A 17,794-nucleotide genomic window follows, 5' to 3' on the forward strand; every position below is an offset into this window, starting at 1 on the left:
AGAGATAGCAGTGTTAGGGTGTTTGCCTTGCACGCGGCCAATTCAGATGGTGATTCGATTCCAGCATCCCATATGGTTCCCTGAGCCTGCCAGAGGAGATTTCTTTTTTTTTTTGTTTTGTTTTGTTTTGTTTTGCTGGGGGGTGGGGTCACACCCGGCAGTACTCAAGGGTTACTCATTGCTCTACACTCAGAATTTGCTCCTGGCAGGCTTGGGGAACCATATGGGATGCTGGGATTCGAACCACTGTCCTTCTACATGCAAGGCAAACACCCTACATGCTATCTCTCTGGCCCTGCCAGGGGCAATTTTGAACACAGAGCCAGGAGTAATCCCTGAGTGCTACCGGGTATGACCCAAACCTCCACCCCAAAAAGAATTTTGCAAAATAGTTTCACTCTTCGCACCAGATTGTTTATTTAAAATATTAACATGGGGGGCTGGAGTGGTGGCACAGTGGTAGGGTGTTTGCCTTGCACGCATCTGACCTAGGATGGAGCGCGGTTCAATCCCCCGGCATCCCATATGGTCCCCCAAGCCAGGAGCAATTCCTGAGCCAGGAGTGACCACTGAGTGTCACTGGGTGTGGCCCAAAACTCATAAATAAAAAAATAAAAATATTAACATGGAATGGATTTGTAATCGTAATAAATGTTTTTAAAGGGCATCTGCCTTGCAAGCACCAGCCTAGGATTGACCGCATTTTGATCCCCCAGTGTCCCACATGGTCCCCCCCCAAGCCAAACTCTGAGCACATAGCCAGGAGTAACCCCTGAGCATCAAAAACACCAAAAATATATTTTTTTCACATTTAATACTAATACTATAAAATTAACAGATATAATCAACGTATAAAATATGTTGATATATAATCAACAAGTAAAAACTCTTAATTTGGGAGTTTTTATAGGGATTGGGGTTACACATCCAACAGTGTTCAGGGAATCCATGGTGCCCAAGATTGACTTTGAAAAGCTCTAATTCTAAGAGTATGAAAAGTAGTGAGTAAAGCAGTTGAGAAGTGCTACTGCATACCACACTCCCTGAAGCCTTTGTAAAGGGCAGTAGTTGTGTAGCTATCAGGTAAGTGGAGCATGGCTATTACTGCAAGTTGTGGTAGTTAATGATATTTGGAGAGAGGAAGTGAACAAGGCTTTGGACCACACCCATCAGTACTCAAATATTACTCTGGACAGGCTTGGTGGACCATCTGGAGTGCTTGGTATTCAACTTGGGTCAGCTGCATGCAAGGCAAATGCCCTACCTATGGTGCTATCACTTTGGCCCTTTACTCTGTTCTTATCTTAGTTGCTATTTTATGCATGAATGGCCTTAAGAATGGGTACTAGCTGCACATTTCTTGATTTTTTGTTTGTTTGTTTGTTTGTTTTTGGCCACACCCGGTGATACTCCTAGCTATGTGCTCAGAAATCGCTCCTGGCTTGGGGGACCATATGGGACACTGTGGGGAATTGAACCGTGGTCCGTCCTAGGTTAGCACATGCAAGGAAGACACCCTACTTTGGCCCAACATTTCTTGTTTTAATGTCCCTGTTTGGCAAAATAAATAGTTGACACCCTTTGTATTATTTTTTTGTATGTTTGTTTTTACTTCAGGGCAATACCTAGCCATGCTTGGTGGCTTCTTCTGGCTTTGTTTACTCAGTGGTGCTAGGGACCTACAGGGCTGCACCCATTGATGCTTGGAATACCTAGTGGTGCCAGGAATTGAACCCAGGTAGCATTCACTTTAACTACTGTACTATCTTACACTGTAGTAATGTTTCTTAAAAGAAAATTGATAAGTGGCTCAAAACAAACAAACAAAAACAGCTAAGCTCAGAAACTAGTACAGTGAATTTGCCCTGCTCATGTCTAACCAGGCTTCTAACCTGATTTAAGTCTGTAGCTTCCCATATGGTCCTTGAACCCCACTAGGTGCAGTTCCTAAATGTTGAACCAGGAGTAAGCTCTGAATACCACAGGGTGTAGCCCCAAAATGTTGTAATAAAATGATCATGATAAAACATGTTTATATGTGTTGTGTATGTAAATATTTTAGGGGATTATTGTTACTGACCCTAACCTGATTGGTAATTATGCCCTACCCTAGGGTGTGACCTGCCATTCTGCCCCCACCCTAGAGTAGTACCTGATTCTACTTCCACCATTGGTTGGTATCTGATCCCACCATTGGGTGGTACCTGATTCTGGGGGATAAAAACAAAGGTCTGTGGAAGGCGAGAGGCTTTTTGCTGGAACTGAGGCTGAATCTTTGGACTTCAGTCTTGTCCACCGAATAAAGCTAATATTTCCACAAGCCTGACTGTCTGCGAGCTGTTTACCCGCTGTTTCATCTCAGAACCGTCGGCTAGACAGGGTAGCAGACGCGTGCTTCGAGCTGGAGGGGAAAGACCTCATCCTCCATCCTTCCATCAGTCAACCTCTTCAGGAGCTGACTTGTAACATATATGCAGGATAATTTTTAAATGTTAGCTTTGTTTTTATTTAGGAAAGCCAAACTAGAAGCAGCTGTAAGAAAGAAAATTGAATTTGAGAGAAAAGCTTTACGTATTGTTGAACAACTTTTGGAAGAGAATATCACTGAAGAATCCCTCAAGGAGTGCGTATGTATTCACAATTACAACTTTTATAGTCTGAGTCTCGCTCTGCAGATATTGCAAGTCTGCACAGCATGAAATGCTGCTTAATTGGTATCTTGAATCTGTCCTCACTAGATGGAGGTAACTTGGTATATATCTCATAAACTTGAAAATAATCCACTATTGGAGTCATCATCAGGTAGCAGTGGGATTAGGTGAATATGCTTGTGACCTTGGTTAATCCTTGCAACTGCTTGCCTGGGCCTATCTCTGGTGGTACTCAACAGTGTAGGTCCCTGGTAGCACTGTGTCCTTAGGGCCTCACTTTGGACTGTCCAACCCTATTGGTCAAGCATTGCTGAGAGTTACTCTCCCCACGCTTGGAAGGTACCACCCCCCCCCCCCCACAAATTTCACCACTGTGTATTTTTTTTTGTATAGTGACTCTAAAATGCACTCATAAAATATAACATGCTAATTTTACCCCTTAGTAGTAGTTCCTATAACTAGCCTTTTAATTATAATTGATTTTCTCAGTTTGCACTAAGGCTGCACTGTCGTTTTCCATATTCTATGTGTTATTTTAATACAAACTTAGTACTTTTATTGTAACCTCATTAATTTTTTTTTTTGGGTTTGGTGTTTTGGGGACCACACCAGCAGCACTCAGGTTACTCCTGGCTCTGCGCTCAGCAAATTTTCCTGGCAGGCTCAGGGGACCATATTGGATGGTGGGGATTCAGCGTGAGTTGGCCACATGCAAGGCAAATGTACTTCCCACTATTCTGTTATTTGGGCACCTAACTTTGATATTTAAAAACTTGAAATATGTTTTGACAGCATTAAGACTTCCAAGATGAGTTAAAAAAACTTCTCTGCACTATTATTTTAAGCAAAAATTTCTTTCCTGCTCTTATATTCCTTTAGAGAAAAAAATGGGAAAATTCAGAATATCCATTGTGAATATAATTGTAGTGTCTGTGGCTCAAATTTTTCAACAGGGATATTTATGATAGTATTTAAAGTGATAAAGGTAACTGAATCAGATGCCCTATATATGAAGTATGTAATGTATAGAAATCCTTTGCGGGAGATGACTGAAAGCACTGGAGCACATACTTTACATGCTACAGCCCCAGATTTAATTTTGGGCACTACATAGTTCTCCAGCAGTACCAGGAATACCCCCTCACCCACACACAGTACTGCTGGATATGACCCCAAAACCAAAAAAAAAAAAAATGTATTCTTTAAAGAAGGGGTCCTCAAACTTTTTAAACAGGGGGCCAGTTCACTGTCCCTCAGACCATTGGAGGGTCTGACTATAGTAAAAACAAAACTTATGAACGAATTCTTATGCACACTGCATATATCTTATTTTGCAATGAAGAAACAAAAACAGATACAAATACAATATGTGGCCTGCGGGCCATAGTTTGAGGACCACTGCAAAGCTAGGAGATAGGGAAGAAGTGATTATACATATGCCACCACTCAAGCCCACCAAAAAGAAATGTTTCCTTTTGTTTTGATTTTAATTTTTGAGCCACACTCATTTGTGCTCCAGGGCTATTTCTGACAGTGCTCAGAACTAACCCTGGTGATGTGCAGGGGACCAAAGGTGGTATCCAGGATTTGAATGAGAGTCACAGCCATCACAGCTGCATGCAAGGCAAGTACCTTACATTCTGTACTGTCACTGTTTCACCAGAAATGCTTCCTTTGTGTTTTCAAATAGATAACATTAGGAAAATAATTAGTGAACTTTTCTATTAATCTGGGTGGGGAAAATGTTTTCATTATAGGGGAAGTTCATCACACCTGCTCACTATAGTGATGTCGTGGACGAGCGCTCTATCATCAAACTCTGTGGTTATCCCTTGTGTCAGAAGAAATTAGGAATTGTAAGTAGCTTTTTAGAATATAAGCTTCGGTTTTTCATAATAAGCATTATACTTTGAATTTTTTATATTTGGCAATATGATAGAAAGCATGAGAAATGAAACATTTTGGATTAATGGTGTAAATTATGCAAAGATATGCAGAAAGATGACTTGATCTTGTAACATAAAATTTGTGTTTATTACTGAAATTCTTTTGTAAGCTATACTTCCTTTTCTTTAGGTACCAAAACAGAAATATAAAATTTCTACCAAAACTAATAAAGTCTATGATATCACTGAAAGAAAGGTAAGTGGAAAGTATATTTTAAATATGTTAAGTTAATTTTTGTTTGTTTGTTGACCCAGCAGCGTTCAGGGCTCTACTCAGAAATTGGGGGACCATATGGGATGCCAGGATTTGAACCACCGTCCTTCTACATGCAAGGCAAACGCTTTACGTCCATGCTATCTCTCCGGCCCCATTAGTTAACTTTTAATACTATAATCAAGTTCTTTTTATTTTAAACTTTATATTTATTTATTGATTGGTTGTTGTTGTTGTGGTTTTTTTTTTGGTTTTTGGGCCACACCCGGCGTTGCTCAGGGGTTACTCCTGGCTGTCTGCTCAGAAATAGCTCCTGGCAGGCACGAGGGACCATATGGGACACCGGGGTTCGAACTAACCACCTTTGGTCCTGGATTGGCTGCTTGCAAGGCAAACGCCGCTGTGCTATCTCTCCGGGCCCGATTGATTGGTTTTTGGGCTACACCCAGTGGTTCTCAGGGGTCACCCCTGACACTACACCCAGAAATCGCCCCTGGTAGGCTGGGGGACCAGCTGGGATGCCAGGAATCAAATCTCCTTGGTCGGCCACATGCAAGGCAAATGCCCCACTGCTGTGCTATCTCTCTGGTCCCTCAATAAAGTTCTAAAATTAGTTCAGGGTATTAAATTAAATCTCTTAGCTTGTGATTTAATTATTTGAATATTTTAAGACTAAATGTGCATCTTGTACAAATTCAGGCAAGTAAATCATAGAACAGGGTAGCGTCAGAAACAAACTCAGTACACACTATTATTGTGTTCTCTGAGAGAAATGATTTACTTTTCAATAGAGTATAGGCAAATTAGTGTTTAGATGGAGAAAAAAACAATTTACTCCTAACTCAATGTACATTCAAAGATCCCAAAGATCTGAACAGGGGAAAATTTTTTTAAGACAGTATGATAGAATGTCTTTGTAAACATGGAATAGAGAGGATATCCTAAATAAGATAGCAAATTACATAAGAAAAGTGAAAGACAAGTATGGTTTTATCTGTGGATTATAAAGAACCAAGTAAACTGATTCATAAAAAACAATAAAGCTTAAGTCTTAGATATGATGAGTAGTAGGTAGTTTGCAGAGGGAAATGGGGTTGGGTGGTAAGGGTGGGTAGAGAAGTCTTTTTGGTGATGGGATTGCACCAGAACTTTGGTGAATGTGATGAACTTTTTCTTTTTTTCTTAATCCCTTGTATACCATATGGTCCCCTGAACCTGTCAGGAGCAATTTTTGAGTGCTGCCAGGCGTGAACCCTTTATACATAAAGAGGAATTAAACTATGCTCCTCAAATTCTGTAGTACTTAAATTTATGATAAAACAACATTTTACTTTTTTGGGGGGGGGGGGGTTGGGACACACCCAGTGACACTCAGGGGTTACTCCTGGCTATGCGCTCAGAAATCGATCCTAGCTTGGGGGACCATTTGGGATACCAGGGGATTGAACTGCAGTCCGTTTTAGGTCAGCAGTGTGCAAGGCAAACACCCTACCGCAGCACCACCGCTCCGGCCCCTAGTGGAAAATTCTTGAGACTAGAAGAAAGATTAATCAGTTTTCTAACTTAAAAATAAACACTTTCTTTTTAGAACTCTTAAAGTGTGACAAGATTAGCTAAAAATTAGAAAGAGTAATGTTTCTCATATGTAAGTGATCACAGATTCATAACCAGAATGTGTGGTCTATTAGAGAAAAACAACAAAACACTTTAAGAGGCCAAGAAGATGGTTGAAGGGTTGAAGTGCAGGCTTTGCATATACATACCCTAGATTCAACCCCTTGATTATAGCTCCAAGAATAATCCCTAAATATCAATAGTTCTTTGTCAATTAAAAAAAATTAAATAAGCAAAAAGAACCCACATTGAATAAAGTTATAAAAATCTAAAAAGTTTCATGGTACATATCAAAAGATCATATAAAGTATAATACATATCATATAAAAGTTGGTACTTTTCTATCATATGACCTTTTTATCAAATAATCAAAATTGTATATATGTGATGACCTGTCTTTTGTTTGCTGTGACAATATATCCTAAAGAACTTCTTGTCCATATTCACAAATGTACATCCATTTGAATATTTCTTTTAAATAAAATGTGTGTATGTATATATACATGTATATATATAAAATAAAACATTCAGTCCCTGAATAATAGAAATTCTAACACATGTCATACATACCATGGTTAATCTCTAAAAACATAAGGGAAATGAGCCACAACAAAAGAGCAGATACAAGATTCTATTTATATGAGGTACTTACAGCCATCTTATTTATAGAGATAAGCAGAAGGATGGTTGTCAGAGAAGGACTGTTGTTTAGTGAGTATAGAGCTTGTTTTATAAAATGAAGAGTACTGGAAATGGATGATGAAATGGTTGCTAAACAATGAGAGATGTTTAATGACACTGAACTTTACATATATTCCTAGGACTGAAAATTTTGTATATTTTGCCATTATTTATAAAGATGATAATAGCATTATAATGATAACCCAAAAATGGAAAGCAATTGTCTATAAAGGATAGAATATTTATATAGTGCCAATTAATATGCAGTATGAGTGGGTAAGCTATGTGAGGAATGAATCCCAAAAATAATGTAGAACAAAAGAAAGAATTCAATAACAATCTGATTCCATTTAAATAAGCTTAAAAATGCCAAAACTGTACTCACTTCGGCAGCATATATACTAAAATTAGAACAATACAGAGAAGATTAGCATTGCCCCTGCGCAAGGATGATATACAAATTCGTGAAGCATTCCATATTTTTTTTAAAAATAGGCCAAACAATAATGTATGATATAAGTAGAATAACTAGGAAAACTAGGGAATGAGCAATATCAGATATATAATATATTTTCTGGGAAACAAGGAAACATTACCTTTCAGAAGGTGCAAGTACCTTACAGAACTCTTCCTTTCTTTTTTGGTTTTTGGGTCACACCTGGCAGGCTCGGGAACCATATGAGATGCCGGGATTCGAACCAATCTCCTGTCTGCAAGGCAAATACCTTACCTCCATGCTATTTCTCCGGCCCCACAGAACTCTTTCTTACTTCTTACCTTGGGTAGTAAATTGGTTTCATTTTTCTTTAAACTTCATATTTATGTTTTATACTTTCTTCTGTACAGATTCTGATTCTTATAGAAATAACATTTAAAAATATTTTCTTTTTAGTGTTTTTGCAGCAACTTTTGTTACAAAGCATCTAAATTTTTTGAAGCACAAATTTCTAAAACTCCAGTTTGGGTTCGAGATGAAGAAAGGTAATTTTAAGTCATTATATGTATATTTGTTTATTTATCTTAGTTGTGTACATTTTTTGATAGATGCAAAGAATAGATCTAATTTTTATTAAATATTGTCATTATATGCAGTTTGTTGTGGAAAAATGCTTATATTTTATGTATAGCCATTAAAGATTTTACATGTAAAATTTTTTAAAAATTACATACAAATTTTTGTTGCTGTGTAAACTTTATTTTTTTTAATATTTTAATTTAGGCACCATGTTAAACATGTTGTAGTTCGGTTTCAGTCATAAAAAGTAGTTGCAACCATTGCAACCTTCCCGCCACCAATGTCCCCCATCTCACTTCTACCCAAACCCCTGCATTCTAATTCTCTCACTCACCACCATTGTCATGATAATTGTTAGTATAGTTATTTCTCTTAACTGCACTCCACAATCTTTGTGGTGAGCTTTATATCCTGGGCTGGTCCTTCCAAACCTCATGTCTAATGTATTATTACCATGCTGTCTTTTATTTTTCTTAAACCCCACAGATGAATGAGACTAGTCTGTGTCTATCTCTCTCCCTCTAACTAACTCATTTCACTCAGCATAATAATTTCCATGTCCATTCATGCATAGGAAAATTTGATGACTTCATTTTTCTTGACAATTTCATCATACTCCATTGTGTATATGGACCACAGTTTCTTTAGCCACTCATCTTTTTCAGGCATCTGGGTTGTTTTCAGATTCTGGCTATTGTAAATAGATCTGCAATGAACATAGGCATACAGAGGGCATTTTTGTATTATGTTTTGTATTTCAAGAGTATATCCCTAGGAGTGGTATCATATCGGAGCTCAAGTTCTACGTTTTTGAGGAATCTCCATATTTTCTAGAAAGACTGGTCTAGATGTCATTTCGACCAGCAGTGAATGACAGTTTCTTTCTCCCTACAACCCTGCCAGCACTGATTGTTCTTGTTCTTTGTGATGTGTGCTAGTCTCTGTGGCATGAGATGGTACCTCGTTGTTTTGATTTGCAGCTCCTTAATGATTAGTGAGGTGGGACAGTTTTTCATGTGTCTTTTGGCCATCAGTATTTCTTCTTTGAGGAAGTGTTTGTTCATTTCTTCTCCCCATATTTTGATGGGGATAGATGTATTTTTCTTGGTAAGGTCTGTCAGTACCTTATATATCTTAGATATTAGCCTTTTATCTGATGGGCATTGGTGAATAGTTTTTCTCATTCCATGGATGACCTTTGTATCCTAGTCAGTGTTTCTTTTGAGATGCAGAAGCATCTCAGTGTAATGTAGTCTCATTTGTTTAATTCTGCTTCCACTAGATTGAACAGTGGTGTTCCTTCCTTGAAGATGCATTTAGTCTCAATGCCCTAGAATGTTTTACCTGCGGTTTCTTTTATATATTGTATGGTTCTGAGTCTGATATTAAGGTCTTTAATCCATTTTGAATTGAACTTTGTGCATGGTGTTAGATGGCAGTCCGAGTTCTTTGAAGAATGTCATGGGTATCTTGAGGGATTGCATTAAATCTGTACAATGCTTTGGGGACTATTGACATTTTAATGATGTTAATCCTTCCAGTCCATGAGTAAGGTATGTGCCTCCATTTCTTTGTGTCCTCTTTTATTTCTTGAAGCAGAGTTTTATAGTTTTCTTTTTTTGGGGGGGGGGGGTTGGTTTTTGGGTCACACCGGCACGCTCAGGAGTTACTCCTGCTCTGTGCTCAGAAATTGCTCCTGGTGGGCTTTGGTGACCATATGGGATGCTGGAATTCGAACTGGGGTCCGTCCTGTGTTGGCCACGTGCAAGGCAAATGCCTTACTGCTGTTCTATCGCTCTGGCCCATGTTTTTTTTTGTGTGTGTGTGTGTAGGTCCTTCACCTCTTTAGTTAGTTGACTCCAAGATGCTCCAAGATATTTGAGTTTGTATAACACTAAAGTGAATGGGATTAATTTTTAATGCCCATTTCGTCTCTATCTTTTTTGGTGTACAAGAAGGCCATTGATTTTTGCATGTTAATTTTGTAGCCTTCCACTCTGCTATATGAATCTGTTGTTTCTAGGTTTTTGATAGTCCTTAGGGTTTTTTAAATATAGTATGTCATCTGCAAACAGTGAAAGCTTGACTTCTTTCTTTCCTATCTTTCTTTTCCTATCTTTTTTTCCTATCCCTTGATATCTTTTTCTTGCCTAATTGCTAGGGCTAGAACTTCCAGCACAATGTTAAATAAGATTGGTGAGAGAGGGTAGCCTTGTCTTGTACCAGATTTTAGAGGAAAGGCTTTTAGTTTACTTCCATTGAGAATAATATTTGCCATTGGCTTGTAGATAGCTTGTGGTATATTGAGAAAAGTTCCTTCCATTCCCATCTTGATTAGTGTTTTTATTAAGAATGAATGTTGGACCTTATCTAATGCTTTCTCTGCATATGTTGATGTGATCTTATGGTTTTTATTTTTCTTTTTTGTTGATATGGTATATTATATTGATTGATTTACATATGTTATACCATCCTTGCATTCCTAGAATGAAACCTACTTGGCTGTGGTTTATGACCTTCTTGATGAGGCATTGGATCCTATTTGCTAGGATTTTGTTGAGGATCTTTGCATTTGTGTTCATCGGGGATATTGGTTTGTGATTTTCTTTTTTTGCAGCATCTCTGTCTGGTTTTGCTATCAGGGTGATGGTAGCTTCATAAAAACTATTTGGGAGTGTTCCTGATTCTTCAATTTCATGAAAGAGCCTGAAAAGGATTGGTAGTAGTTCCTCTGAAAGGTTTGAAAGAATTCGTGAGTAAATCATTCTGGCCTGGGCTTTTGTTTTTGAGAAGACTTTTGATTACCCTTTTAATTTCCTCAGTAGTGATGAGTCTGTTTAGATATACTAGATCATCTTGGTTTAACTGTGGAAGATTATGAGTCCAAAAACTGATCCATTTCTTCCAGGCTCTTATGTTTTGTGGCATAGAGTTTCACAAATTAGTCTCTGATTACCCTTTGAATCTCTGTAGTATCTGTAGTGATCTTCTCCTTTTCATTTCTAATCTGGTTTATTAATTTTCTCTTCTTTTCTTTGTGAGTTTTGCTAGTGGTTTATCAATCTTGTTTATTTTCTCAAAGAACCAACTTTTGTTTTTGTTGATCTTTCAGATTGTTTTATTGATTTTCATGTAATTGATCCTGCTCTAAACTTTGTTATTTTCTCTGCCTATTTTTTTTTTGTGTGTGTTGATCGTTTTCTAATTTTATAAGCTGTGTCTTTAAGCTTTTTATGTAGGCCCTATCTTCCTTTCTGATGTGCTTGCAAAGCTGTAAGTGTTCCTCTTAGTACTGCTTTTGCTATGTCCCATAATTCTGATAATTTGTGTCTTCATTGTCATTTGTTTCCAGGAATGTTTTGATTTCATCTCTGATCCACTGGTTATTCAGTAGTGTGTTGTTTAGTTTCCAGGTGTTAAAAGTTTTTCTTCTGTGTCCCTTTGTAATTCATTCTAATTTCAGTGCATTGTAATCTGAGAAGGTAGTCTGTACAATTTCTATCATCTTGATTTTATGGAGAATTGTTTTATGGGCCAGCATGTGGTCTATCCTGGAGAATGATGCATGTTATTAGAGAAGAATGTGTATCCAGTTTTCTGAAGATGAGTGCCGTATATATATAATACACACATACATATATGTATATACATGTATATATGTACACATATGTAAATGTATATACATATGTGTGTATATATGTACTATATGTACTAGCTCTGAAAAGAGAAATGGAAGAAAGTGGACTAATATATACATATATATACATATACATACTAGTCCACTTTCTTCCATTTCTCTTTTCAGAGCAGGTATATTCTTGTTGGGTTTCAGCCTGGTTGACCTATCAACAGATGACAGGGCACAGTTGAAGTCTCCCACTATTATTGTGTTGCTATTGATATCTTTCAGATTTGTCAACAATTGTATTAAGTATTTTGCTGGTTCCTCATTGGGTGCGAATATGTTTAGGAGTGTGATTTCTTCCTGTTGTACATATTTCTTATTAGTACGAAATGTCCATTTTTGTTCCTTATAACTTTTCTGAATCTAAAGTTTGTGTCATCTGATATTAATATGGCCACTTTAGCTTTCTTTCTTTTCTTTCTTTCTTTCTTTCTTTCTTTCTTTCTTTCTTTCTTTCTTTCTTTCTTTCTTTCTTTCTTTCTTTCTTTCTTTCTTTCTTTCTTTCTTTCTTTCTTTCTTTCTTTCCTTCCTTCCTTCCTTCCTTCCTTCCTTCCTTCCTTCTCTCTTTCCTTCCTTTCTTTCTTTCTTCTGGTTTTTGGACCACACCCGGAATCACTCAGGGGTTACTCCTGGCTCCAGGTTCAGAAATCACTCCTGGCAGGCTTAGGGAACCATATGGGATGCCAGGATGTGAACCAACGACCTTCTGCATGAAAGGCAAATGCCTTACCTCCATGCTATCTCTCCGGCCCCTACTCTAGCTTTCTTAAGGGATGTTGACCAGAGAAATAGCTTAGTGGCAGAGAACCTCTATCTTTAGATATGTATAAGGTCCTGGGCTAAACCTATAGCATCACCACCCCAAAGAAAACTAACAGAAATAAGCTGTATAAAGAGGAAAAAAGATAATGACATCAACAACTAGAGAGCTATTAAATGCTTTGAACATAATTTAATCTGGCATTAGTGTACAAAATTAAGGATAAAAAATTACAATTAAAGAGCTAAAAGAAAATTTTAATAATCTAACCTCTTTAAACACTCAGAAAAATTAATATATTTCCCAGATGAATGGTAGATGTTGAACGAAAGGTAAGGATTCTATTTCCATTTCTATTTGACTAGAAGTTAGCAACTATCACTCACATTGTACAGTTTGACTGTCACTCTTATTTATATGTAATGTTGTTAGTATACTAGTGTAAGTAGCCGCATACACAAGATTGTACATCTCTGCATTTCAATGTTTACATTCTTAGGATCATTAGCTATCAAATCCACTAGAGGTCACTCTTCTCACAAATAATTTTTTTTTTTTTTTTTTTTTTTTTTTTTTTTTGGTTTTTGGGCCACACCCGTTTGACGCTCTGGGGTTACTCCTGGCTACGTGCTCAGAAATCGCCCCTGGCTTGGAGGGAACCATATGGGACGCCGGGGGATCGAACCGAGGACCTTCCTTGGCTAGCGCTTGCAAGGCAGACACCTTACCTCCAGCGCCACCTACCCGGCCCCACAAAGAATTTTTTTTAAAATAGGAGCTAATAATCAGAATTTTAGAATTTAGTATTTTAAGATGCTTGTCTAAATTTTGCACAATTAACAAATATGAAAAAAATTTAAAATGTCTTCACATATGTTATGGGAAAAGAAACATTCATAACCTTTCTTTTAAAGGGGTTTCTCTTTTTTTGTTCTTTTGGATTTTGGATCACACCCGGCAGTACTCAGGGGTTACTCCTGGCTCTACACTCAGAAATCGCTCCTGGCAGGCTCGGGACCATACGGGGTGCCGGAATTTGAACCACCATCTTTCTGTGTGCAAGGCAAACGCACTACCACTGTGCTATCTCTCTGGCCCCTTTCTTTTGCTTTTGGTTATGAGTCATACCTGGCAGCACTCAGGGGTTACTGGCTCTGTGCTCAGAAATCACTCTTGGCAGGCACTGGGGATCATATGGGATGCTGGAATTCGAACCACCATCTGTCCTGGATTAGCTGCATGCGTGGCAAATGCCCGACCGCTGTGCTATCTCTTCAGTCTCACCTTTAAAATAACAAATAGTACACACAAATAATATAATAATAACACTTTACAGTGATTTTTATTAGCTCAGAGAGAATTATAATAAATCACGATAATATTTTTAAATAATTTAAAATTTTATTCAAAGAACTAGATACATTATTATAAATGATTACAGTTTTTAACCCTGGTAAATGCAGTTTACAATGTAATGCAGTACATACATATATTTGAAATGAAAGTTTTATGAAGCAATATTTATCCTGGCTACTTTAAAGCCTCTGTATTCTTTTTTCTTTTTGGTTTTTGGATCACACCCGGCGGTGCTCAGGGGTTACTCCTGGCTTTACGCTCAGAAATCACTCCTGGCAGGCTCGGGGACCATATGGGATGCTGGGATTTGAACTGATGACCTTCTGCATGAAAGGCAAACGCCTTACCTCCATGTTATCTCTCCGACCCATTTTCTTTTATTTTTTAAGCCTCTGATATTTCCTGCTATTGCTTTCTTACCCTTCTCCCACACTCACATTAGAGAGCAAACCTTGCTTTTATTTTTTTGTGGATTTTTTTTTGTTTGTTTGGTTGGTTGGTTGGTTGATTGGTTTGGGGGCCAAACTCATTGGTGCTCAGTAGTTACTCCTGGCTTTGCTCCTGGCAGGCTCAGTGAACCATATGGGATGACATAGAGTGAAGATTGGCCACATGCAAAGCAAATACCCTATTTGCTGTACTATTGCTCCAGCCCCTACTTCTTGGTTTTAAAAAATGCTACATTGGTAGCAGTCCACTTTATTGGTTCATTCTAAAATACAGGTTTTTTTAAATTTTTTTTTCCAAGAGTCTTCTCCGATAGTGTTTGGGGATTTCTTCCTGCGATTATAGGCTTGTCCTTGATTGATGCTGCCAGAGATACCCTGAGCTTCAAACATACAAGGCAGAGGTGTCAAACTCAATTTATCTGGGGGGCCGCAGGAGGCAAAGTTGGGGTGAGGTAGGGCCGCATAAGGGATTTTGCTTAGCGAATATTCGCAATAAAAAATCGCATTAGTAAGGAAAAAAGTCGCAAAAAATCACATTAAACATTTGCATACCCCGAACGGAACTGCTCGGGGTATGCGAATGTTTAATGCGATCTTTTTCTTACTAATGCAATTTTTATTGCGATTATTCGGTAAGCAAATAATCGCAAATACTGCGCTATTTGAAGGCCGGTCGCGGGCCACAAAATGTTGTATGGAGGGCCGCAAACAGCCCACGGGCCGCGAGTTTGAGACCCCTAATACAAGGCATTTCCTTCATCCCTTTAATCTACCTTTTCATCACTGATCCATAGTTTTAAGAGGACTGTTTTGTTTAATCTAAAGTTAGCCTTTATTTTACTATAGGAAAGTCTTCCAACACTAAGCCTTGGTTTCCTCGTTTGTTTAAAAAAATACATTGAACCACCTAGTTCCCTTTCACTGTAGCATTTTACAGTTTCTAGTCCCTGCTACTATAGTGAAAATTTCTAGATAAGAACTGCTTTCTAAAAATGATGAAAATTAACATTGTTAGCTAAGACTAAGAAAATTCAACTATCCCCTAAAAGGGGACATTTTTCTTATTTTAGAATTTAAAGTAAAAGTTATGAAATAATATTAACTTTTCTGCCCATAAAGATGAAGATTGATATAGAATTGGATAGTTTTTGAATACCTCTGGGACTCCATTATTTTATACATGATGTAGTAATAGAACGTTGCATTTGATCTTTTTGTGAAAGCTAATGTAAATTTATTTTTCAGTTTTTAAAATTTAAAAAACTGTAGTCCTCTTAAATTTTCTAAGATTCTATTTTATTTTATGGTAAGCTCACTTTCCCACTGCTTTAAATGCATAGATTTACAGCAGTGAATGTAAATGTACAATGGGTTGGGCACCTGCCTTTCATACAGCTAACCTACGGTCTATCCCCAGCATCCTATATGGTCCCCTGGGCCCTACCAAGAGTAATTCCTGAACACAAAGCTAGGAGTAACCCCAGATCATTGCCAAGTATGGCCCCAAATTAAATAAATAAATAAATAAATAATTAGATAAATTCCTAAATTATAGCTTAATACTTACCTCAAATTTTTATTAATTGTATTACTAATGTAAGATCACACATTCAAAGCAAGTGCTCTACCTCTCAGCTAACTCTTCAATCCCATTGAGACTTTGGGACCAGAAGGTTTCTTAGATGTCTTCTAGTCTCTCGTTTTTACATTGAAGGTATTAAGAATACTTGGGGTAGATTTTTTTAAATTAATATCTTTATTTAAACAACTTGATTACAAACATGATTGTGGTTGGGTTTCAGTCATGTAAAGAACACCCCCCTTCACCAGTGCAACATTCACATCACCAATGTCCCAACTCTCCCTCCTCCCCACTCCACCCCGCCTGTACTCTAGACAGGCTTTCTACTTCCCTCATTCATTCACATTATTATGATAGTTCTCAATGTAATTATTTCTCTAATTGTAGTCATCACTCTTTGGGGTAGATCTTTAATGTCAGGGAAAGCTATAAATGGTTAACTCAGAGTGTCCCCTGCTGGACGGTCAGAAAGCACTAGGCTACGTGACCAGGGTCATGAGGCAGTAGGATGTTTTTCATGCTGTGAGTTAGAAATTTTTCATCTACTTGGTTGCCAGAAGCAGACCACATATTGTCTTGTTGCTCTGAGACAGTGCTCATTTAGGTATTCACATTACAGATTAGTACTTTTGTTAACTGCAGCTCTGACAATTCTTTAAAGAGGGACAATTTCTGGAGTGTACCTGAGAAATCAGGAGCTAATAAGAAGGAAAGACAAATGTGAATAATCAAAACTGACATTTCAAAGATAAAGTTGAGAGTGAATGGTTAATGCTGACTGAGCTAGAAGCGCCATCCTGTGGCCTAGAGTTGGGGATTTTTCACACAGCTTCTTAGCAAGAAGCATAATCTCAGAGGTGCGGAAGCCAAAAACCTCTGCAGAACAAGTTGTTTAACCTCTTCCTGAACTGCCGCCTTAGTTCTACTTGTACAATAGAAACTTTCTAAATAGACTGTCTTGAATTTTGTTTGAGAAGTTCCCACTATGCTGGGGAGTTGGGGTCTGGTGCTCTCTGTTGGTTCCTTATGATATCCATACTCAGAGAATGATGTTTGCTCACAACACTCAGATTGTATTCATGGTTTGAAATTAAGCTGGCATTGTGATTAACCCTCATTTCAGCTGTACTTGGACTTCACTCTTGTTTGGAACAATTCTGCCTCCAAGTTCTTGACACAAGAGTTTCCCGTCTCTGACCACAGCCTCTATCTCATCTACAGTCATTGCATCTGAGAGTGCTTGCTGACCTCTTTTTGACCTCCTGTCTCTACCTTAGGTCTAATCTTCTAGGTTTGCAGCCCCTCATTAGATTTTTTTTTTCCTTGAGTTCCACAGTCAACAATTATCAGACTTGTCCTTTCAAACACACCTGTATTTAGCCTTAGCCTTACCCTTCTTTCTTGTCTACCTTGCCAAGCTTCATTCTTTTTCTGTGCTAGTTTGCTGACATTAATGGGTAAAATTTTCAAATTAAATTACTTTAGGAATACTAAGTTCTTTGTTCAGTTTTCTCAGCCTCCTTAGTGAAGAAGTACTGTTACCCATTTTGTGGATGGTGGTACTGGGGCTTTAGAGAAATTAGAGACTCAAGCTAAGAATGTTTGGCTCGTAGATGTGCTATTGGATTGAGTTCATTTGTTCCAGTTATTCAATCTAGTCTCAACTGAATGCTAACGTATTTATCTTTGTTTCTTATTGACTAATACTTTTCTCCTCTTTAAACTGAATCTGTCTAAAAAGATTTCAGACTTCCAGCAGAACATTATTTTTTTTTCCATGTACTTTCACATTTCCTTGCCTCCCTGTTGCTTATGTGGCACCCTCTGTGTTGTTGTTTTTA

General features: G+C 37.8%; 1 protein-coding gene and 1 non-coding gene across 2 annotated transcripts in view; both read left to right on the forward strand.

Moving 5' to 3' along the window:
* Nucleotides 1–17,794, forward strand: part of RPAP2 (RNA polymerase II associated protein 2) — a 91,238-nt gene that overhangs the window by 7,650 nt on the left and 65,794 nt on the right. The window contains exons 4-7 of the mRNA XM_049772561.1: nucleotides 2,513–2,627; nucleotides 4,409–4,507; nucleotides 4,728–4,793; nucleotides 7,999–8,087. Coding sequence (XP_049628518.1) covers nucleotides 2,513–2,627; nucleotides 4,409–4,507; nucleotides 4,728–4,793; nucleotides 7,999–8,087 — 369 coding nt within the window. The remainder of the gene's footprint in view (nucleotides 1–2,512; nucleotides 2,628–4,408; nucleotides 4,508–4,727; nucleotides 4,794–7,998; nucleotides 8,088–17,794) is intronic.
* On the forward strand, nucleotides 7,484–7,590 carry LOC126008471 (U6 spliceosomal RNA). Its single transcript, XR_007495800.1, has one exon. It is a non-coding gene; the product is annotated as a U6 spliceosomal RNA (small nuclear RNA).

Source organism: Suncus etruscus, chromosome 4 (genome assembly GCF_024139225.1).
Source record: "Suncus etruscus isolate mSunEtr1 chromosome 4, mSunEtr1.pri.cur, whole genome shotgun sequence".
NCBI lineage: Eukaryota > Metazoa > Chordata > Mammalia > Eulipotyphla > Soricidae > Suncus > Suncus etruscus.